We start from the raw sequence: 8,546 nt of genomic DNA on the forward strand, positions 1-8,546 counted from the left end.
AATTTATTATTTTCTTATCGTATCTTTTTTCTTTGTTACAAGTTGATAAAATTTGAACTTAGGAACTTATATAAATGCTATAATGAAAGTTTAAAGTTTTATTCGCTGATAAATATTTTAAAAAATAGGAATTATTAGATTAAAGTTTTAAATTTTGTATTCCCTAAGTAAAAATCGATTATATCTTGTATAATTTAATTCAATCATCATAATTCAATAATATATTATCTATTTTTGAAAAAGAATAATAGTTTAAGTAATTGACAACCATATTAGTTTAAAAAAAAAAGAATTATATTTGTCCTTTATTTAAATTAGTATAATTTTTTATCCGTACAACATATGAATTTAAAATTTTTATATAATTATTAAGAATAATTTAAAGAGTTTTTTTCCTCTATTTTTGGTATAAATTTTTTGTAATAAGCAAAATAAATATTTTTGGGTAGAATTAATACTTTTTTTTTTCTCTAATTTCACTTTCTAATTTTATCCTCATTTTTAATTTTTAAAAAACACACAAAATTTCCCATTAAAGATGATGATGAAGAAGAAATGAAAGAGATGCTAAATCCTTTGGTTAGTGATAAAAAAAAAAAAGAAGAAAAACAAATAGAGAAAAATTTTGTTCTTATCATATGAATTAGACAACACTTAATTTTAGACCTTACATTATATTTATGTACATAGTATATTTAGCTACTCAGAGCCTTTGTTGTAAATAGAGAAGCCTTTAACTCTTTTTAAAAAGAAGACCATGCAAGTCATCATTAATAACATATTTAAAAATGAATTTAAGAAAAAAAAGCTTAGAAATTGCTTTTTTTTTTCTACAACAATGTTATATATACCTCTCAATGTGATAAAGAGTAATTTATAAAGTTCTAAAAATCGGTTCGAATTAGCCGGTTCGATTAGGTTAATGAAAAATTGATCATCTTACCAATTCAATTGCTACAAAAAATTGATTAAAAAATCGATCGAATTGACGGTTAACCGGCGAATCGGCCTGATTTTTCAAAGCAACGATTTTTCATTATCCACCAAAACGGCGACATGTTGATGTCGAAAAAAAACCCTTTCTGATTACTGGTGACCCAGGCACCCACCCAACCCATTTTCAAACCCTAACCCACATAGCTGCCTTAATTTCCTCTTCCAGTCTTCCTCCAACAAGCTCCACAATTGACGCCAGCAGAAGGAACTCCAACGGGTAGAAGGAACTCGCCGTCACGGATTGAAGCTGCTGTTAGCGTCATTGTCGCCTGGTCGTTTGAACTCTAAAGCTTCTGGCATCAACATCGTCCTGGTCATCCTGGAACTTTAGGCCTTCTCTGCTTTCTGTTATGGTGAGTTCTTGGATTTTTGAATTAATTTTTTTATTTTGTTAATTAACTATATGAATTGTTAGTTGTTGCAGTGAGAAATTTAGTCCACTGATTTAAATTCAATTAATTTGTTAATTTGTTAATTTGTTAATTATATGAATTGATGGCTTGATGCAGAATTCTTCTGCTTTTCAGTTTTTTTTTGTTAATTATATGAATTAATCATTCTGTACTTTGAATTTTGAATTTTGTTGTATGTAATTTGTAATTTGGATATCTGTGCTTTGGATTTGGATCCGCTTCTGAATCCATGGCAAATCCCTCACCAAATTCAATCAATCATGGCATCCGCGAACATGTTTCTGCATTGATATGCATATTTTTTCTTTTGTTAATCTTCCTATATGTTGTGTTCTTTCTAGCGGCATAAAGTCACTCTTGGTATATGGTAAAATTTTTTAGAATTAGGTAATTGTTGAGATTGTAGTTTAAAGAATCTTTTTTATTTTCATTGATACTATTTGCATCTAAATAATGGAAGGACCTTGTGTTAATTACTATGCATGCAATATTTCTGTTAGTGTTTTTATTGAGCATCTTATATATAACTAATGTTAGTGCTTCTGGTTTCATTGTAGAAAAAAAGTATATTATGCATTAAGAAAAAAATATATTCATTGTATTTGTTTCTCTAATTTTTATTCAGTGATATGAGTCTTTACAGTTATGAGGTTGTAATTTTGCCGTGTTTAATTAGTATACATTATTTGGCCAAACCTTATTAATAATTTTTTTAAGAAAACTACTAAGGTCTAATCTTGAGGTATAATATCTTTTAGTCTGAATGTTGAGGTATAACTCCAAAATTATTTTCATATTAAATTTTTTTATTTAGAAATTATTAAATTTGAATATTTAAAATTATATATTAAATATTTAATAATTTTATTTAATATTTAATTAAACTGATTGTATCCCGATTAAATTTTGGTTGAACCACTAAACCAATAAATTAATCGTCTCACCTGTTCATTAATTGGTCTGATTCTCGCAACTTAATAATTTAAAATTAGTTTTTCAAAATATATATGTGTTGCCGTATAGTTTTTTTAATCTGTATGAATTTAAATTATTTTATATTGTTATTTAAAATAATTGAAAGAGTTTTTTTTTGTCATCTTTTTTTTTTTAGTAGAAGCTTGTTGTTTTTTTGTAAGGTTTTGAAAACCGATTCAAATCAGTCGAACCATGAACTGATGGAAATAACGGTTTGATCATATGCAAAAATCGGAAAATTAGAAAACTGATATTAGACCGTCAAACCAGCCGAAAATTGGTCGATCGAACCGAACTGAGATCCGGCCGATTTTCTGAATTTCATAAAAAACGCCACCATTTTGATAGCTGATGAAGCCCTTAACCAACCCTAACTCCATTACTCCACAGTCCACACAACGGCGCAGCACACACTCCCTCTCATCACCCTCGAGCTCGTGCTTCCTCTCACCGCCAGCGAGCTCAGTCCCTCACTTCCGTCCAGCCGCCAGACTGCTCCCGCCGTCATCGCAAGATGGAGTCGAAGCCACTGTCGCCATCGTGCAGCTCAGTTCCACGTTCGTGCAGCTACCGTTTCAGCTTTGGAAGCACCGTCGCTGGGCTCGCCTCCTGCCTCCGTCGCGCAGCTTTGTTCCACCGTCGCCGGCGCCAACTCTGTTCCACCGGTTAGCGCTGTTCCCCCCTCTTGTCGAAGATTGTTTCCATAAGTGGCCAAACCACTGCTCTTGTCGATACACATGCCGTCATAGCTGAGGTGAATTCTCATTTTATTTTTGTGTGAATTGTACTTTTATTGCTGCATCTTTCTGCTTTTTGATTTAGGTGTATGATAGTGAAATTATGATCATGTAAATGTTTGATTAATGTGTGGTGAGTATGGTAGGCTGGGATTAATGCTATTCGCGAAGGATGCACACCGTACACCCCTAATTGCGCAGAGCGATTTGTCATAAGTTGAAGGGTTAGCTAATTTATGCACTTCAAGTTTTTTGAGATGGGGGCTTATGTGGCTTTTGACAATTTTCCTGAATTTTTATTGCAGAGGAGAATGGAATTACATATACTCCTCATCAGATTGTGGTAAGCAATGGAGCAAAGCAGAGTATTGCTCAGACAGTGCTTGTAGTTTGTTCACCCGGCGATGAGGTATGTAATGCCTCTTTACCTTACTTGCCATGACATCATGCTTGCTAGTTAAAAAAAAATAGTGAGTGTGCTTTAAATTTGTGCTGAAATACAGGGTTAGGGGAAAAAATTGACTTCACCAATTGATTATGAAAGCATCAATTTGGTTGTATTTTGTATTTTTATAAGATCATATAGTTTTGGACGATAATATTTCATGTTGGGTTTTAAATTTGGAAGATGTTTTAAGATTTATAGTAAACTATAATTATACTTTTAGGATGTTTATTTATAATTTATTTATTATTTTATTTTAAAACAGATTTTTTGTTTAAACTACGGTTAGACTGGTTGAATTAATAAACCCATAAACTAGCGACTAGAGCGGTTCGATGATTGGTTCGGTTTTCAAAACCTTGATTTTTTCCCTCCAATTTCACTTTCTAATTTTAATCTTATTTTTAGTCTAAAAAACAAACCCAAAAATATCCCCTTTAAAATCAAATTTTCAGTTATATTAAAATAAACAGATATCCACTATTTTTTAATAAATCAGTTTTATTTTTAGGATAAAATCAATTTAAATTCTCAAGTAAAAAATAGGATAATACCAATTCTAAAGGAACGAAATTTCAATTTTTTATATTCAACTTTATTCTATTCAAAAGATTTTATCTATCTATTTTAATTTATTATTTTTATATCTTATCTTTTTCTTTGTTATAAGTTCATAAAATTTGAACTTAGGAACTTATATAAATGCTATAATGAAAGTTTAAAGTTTTATTTGCTCATAAATATTTTAAAAAATAGGAATTATTAGATTAAAGTTTTAAATTTTTTTATTCCCTAAGTAAAAATCGATCAGAAAAGCTAATGGCTTGTATGCTTTACAAGTTCATTAACAAATAAAACCCAAAACGCGATGCTACACATACGTCATATACACGCGCTATATTAGAGATCCCGCTTTTATCTAACTACCAAATTTAAAATATTTGTTTCCTTCTTCGTTTTCGTTATACAGAGATTTGGTTGTTCTTCTTCTCGCGCCTATTCCCTGCTTCTTCTCGATCGTTCTTTTCCCCTCCTTTCTCACTGGTATGTTCTTCGTCATTTACGTTAGTTCCTCTCTCTGCAACTCCAGCTTCGTTTTCTATTTGATTTGTTGTTTTCTGAAATCAAAGTTTGAACTCGTTTTGAAGATTATGGATGATTCAACCTCAGATTGTCAGCTGAATCAGGGCGAAGTGGATTATGAATTTGAATCTAACGAAGTTCCTGAGGTTTGATTTACATACGATTACTCTGAATTTTGTTGCAGTCATTTGAATAGCATTGTGTAGCTGAATAATTCGTGAACATTGACTGTGAAACTAACACGTTAACATGAATCTGTCGATTGAATGTAATGTGTTAGTTTTGATTAATTATCTGGAATTTATAGCAGACGCTCTGGTGTAGATCAGAACTTTTTTGGGTGTATTTTTTCGAGAAGTGTGGGTGTATTTACTGTTTATGGATTTTTGTGTTATGTTAGCTGAGTTGTTGTTGTTCGGGTGTATTATATCAGACATGATTGGGTGTGTTTTTAGTTTTTGACATGGTGTATTCTGCAGCCTGTGTATTTACAGTTTATGGCTTTTATTGTCATTTTAGTTGAGTTGTTGCGGTTCGGGTGTATTATATCAGACATGATTGGGTGTATTTTTAGTTTTTGACATGGTGTATTCTGTAGCCTCTCTCTGTTGTTGATGACTAGTTTGTTCCGAAGGTTGGAATGACCTTTACCACCCTTGAAGATGCTGGAAAATTTTACAGGAACTACGCCAAGGCTGCAGGTTTTTCTACAAGAGTTCGGAGCACAAATAGGAAGGAAAACGAGATTAAGAATCAATTGATTACATGTAGCAGAGAGGGAAAATGGAAATCTAAAATATCTCTGACTGAGAAGACCAATCCGACAGCCGGTTTAAACTGTCCTGCAAGAATTTATATACACACATTGAAGAATGTCGGTGCTTGGATCATTTCAAAGGTTGTGCTGGATCATTCACACCCCTGCTGTCCAAGCAAAGCAGAGATGCTCAAACAGCACAGGGAACTAAGCATGTCCATTCGTCATACAATAGAGAATAACGAGGAGGCTGGTATCAGACCAAGCAAAACCTACCAATCATTTGTTGCAGCTACCGGGGGTCACCGCGAGTTAAATTTTATCGAAAAGGATGTGAGGAATTACATTACCAGGGAAGTGCGGAATGTTTCCGAACAAGAAGATGCAAAGGAATTCGGGAAATATTTGTTAAGAATGAAAGAGAAGAATCAGAATTTCTTTTTTGAGCTCGAACTCGAGGAGGATCAATCGATTAAGCTGGCTTTTTGGGCCGATGCAAGAAGCAGAGTTGCCTTTGAGTATTTCGGAGACGTTATTTCATTTGACACCACCTACAATACAAACAGGTAATAAACTGTCCCTGTTTATGATGTTAAATTAATGTATTTTTATGAATCTGCCGCAGAGGTGTATATTGGCTATTTTTTTGGGTGTATACGAAGCATTTGTTGGGTGTACCTAATAATTTTGCATTCTGCACTATGGTAATTTGTTTTAGGTATAATTTGGTTTGTGGTTCTTTTGTCGGGGTGAATCACCACGGTCAGTCAACACTTCTCGGATGCTCTTTGATGAAAAACGAAGAAATTGAATCATTCAAATGGTTATTTGAATGTTGGCTTCGTTGCATGGGAGGAAACGCTCCGAAAGGGTTTCTCACCGATCAATGCGCATCAATGAAAAGGGCTTTAGAGGCCTGTATGCCAACAACAATTCACCGTTGGTGTATTTGGCATATCATGAAGAAGATTCCAAGCAAATTAAACGGGTACAAGGGACATGCAGAAATTGAACAAGAAATGAGCCAAGTTGTTTGAAACTCTCATAGCAAAGACTCATTTGATAGGAATTGAAATGATTTTCTGCTGAATTTTGGTCTTGTGGACAACAAGTGGCTTTCAGGTAATGTTTGTTAAAAATCTGCAGCAGAGGTGTAAATTGCATGTTTTTTCGGGTGTATTTATAGTTTGTGTTTGGGTGTATTCTGCAGATCTGTATGAAGACCATCATATATGGGTTCCTATCTATCTGGATCACCACTTCTGGGCAGGGATGAGAAGCACACAAAGGAGCGAGAGCATGCATTCATTTTTTAACAAGTTTATCACCCGGAACAGCTCGCTTATTCAGTTCGTCAAACAATACGATAATTGCCTCGGAAGCCGGGAGCAAGCAGAGAGAGAATCAGATGCTGCAGATTTTCATACGGTCATACCGTGTGCAACCAAATCCTCCATTGAAGCTCAGTTTCAAGATGTGTACACTCATCAAAAGTTTAGGAAAGTCCAAGCGCAATTCAGAGGAAAGGCGAATTGCATCACTAGATTAACGAATTCTGCTCTAGGCTATTCAGTATATGAGGTTGGAGAACAAGTTTCCAGCTCAATATTCAACAAGTTTATGGTTACTTACGACTCAGTAGAAGCCGAGGTAAAATGCCAATGTTTATTATTCGAGTCGAGAGGGATATTGTGCCGTCACGCACTAAGCGTGTTAAGCTTTGAACGAGTAAGCCAAGTGTCACCGAGATATATACTGGAATGATGGAGCAAGAAGGTAAAGAGGCGACACACACACATCAAGAGCAGCCACGACGAGCCACTGTTGGAGCCAAGAAGCAAGAGGTTTGACCAATTGGTTTTTCGTTCGCAAAATATTTGCGAATTTGCATCCGAATCTGAGGAGCTGACTGCAATTCTGCACCGTGCGTACGATAACATCATGGTTGAGATGGAATCATTGAAAGCCAAAAGGAAGGGCACATCTTCTTTATCTCACGAAGACGCCAACTTGGAATCTGTTAACGAGCTTCAAAGCCCTCCAAGGATTCGAACAAGAGGACGTCCAAAAAATAGGCTAGGTTCAAAGTTGGACAAACAGATTGCAAATGCCACAAAGAAGAAGAAAACAAAAGCTTTAAACGAGGTAAAAGTGATGTTCTGTAAATACGTGGTGATTGAGTTTAATTTTCTCGTTAATAGTTTAGCTAATATGTGAGTTTCTTATATTCAGATAAACTTGTTTGATGCTGCATCAGTGGTGCATTCAAATTCCAGCCAATATCAAGGACATGTTATGAATTATCAGTTCAGTGTACCAGGAGCAGGGGATAACTCTTTGGGTGTATAGTTACAGAATATGGGTGTAAAAGCACTGTTCGTTTGGGTGTATTTCTGAATTTTCTTGTGATTCACATTCTACATATAGATACATATATTTAGGGTTTAGGTTTTTAGGGTTTACAGGTTAGGGGTAAGGGTTTATGTTTTAAGTGTTTAGGGTTTAGGGTTTTAGGCTCAAAGCATCAGGGGGGATAGATCTCAGGGTGTATATTCAACTTTCTTTGGGTGTAAAAAATTGCAGGTTATGGGTGTATATTTGATTTGATGTTTCTCTTCATATTATAGTACCTGTAATTCATACATTTTGAATACAGCACAGACAGTTTAACAGCACTTACAGTTTGGGTGTATATTTAAGTAATCTTGGGTGTATATTAAACTTCCGTTCGGTGTAAAAGTTTATAATTTGTGTTTCGATCTGCGTTGATGTTTTCCTTCATATTTTACCACCTGTAATACAGAGATTTTGAATACAGCACAGACAGTTTAACTATGGAAAAAAATTTCATTGAACAGAAGCTGTTTATAAATGGCAAATTTTTACAGCATTTGTTCAATTTACAAACTAGCTAGCAGTTAGATTACTCAGTTTCTATATCAGTAGAATTTATCTGACAAAGTGGACTCAATAATACTGAGGATGGCTTGGACAGTCTTATTGCATTACTCGCTCTAATTGCTTGATCTCTCTCTTTATTCATTTCACTGAATAGTACCCGCGAAGCATATTCTACTCTATAGTGGTCCACCTCCTCCTACAATTAAAAAGTATATTCTGTTTAAACAACAATATTAATT

General features: G+C 34.2%; 1 protein-coding gene across 1 annotated transcript; it reads left to right on the top strand.

The window, feature by feature from the left end:
* Positions 1–444: 444 nt before the first annotated feature.
* On the top strand, positions 445–8,080 carry LOC107617029 (protein FAR1-RELATED SEQUENCE 5-like). The gene is made up of 9 exons (XM_088500463.1): positions 445–1,349; positions 2,775–3,138; positions 3,268–3,345; positions 3,427–3,530; positions 4,537–4,610; positions 4,715–5,972; positions 6,125–6,528; positions 6,617–7,551; positions 7,639–8,080. Exons 6-7 carry the CDS (start codon positions 5,290–5,292, stop codon positions 6,441–6,443), a joined length of 1,002 nt encoding a protein of 333 aa, XP_088356589.1. The 5' UTR covers positions 445–1,349; positions 2,775–3,138; positions 3,268–3,345; positions 3,427–3,530; positions 4,537–4,610; positions 4,715–5,289; the 3' UTR covers positions 6,444–6,528; positions 6,617–7,551; positions 7,639–8,080.
* Positions 8,081–8,546: the final 466 nt, after the last annotated feature.

This window comes from Arachis ipaensis, chromosome B9 (assembly GCF_059453495.1).
Source record: "Arachis ipaensis isolate K30076 ecotype BB chromosome B9, ASM5945349v1, whole genome shotgun sequence".
NCBI lineage: Eukaryota > Viridiplantae > Streptophyta > Magnoliopsida > Fabales > Fabaceae > Arachis > Arachis ipaensis.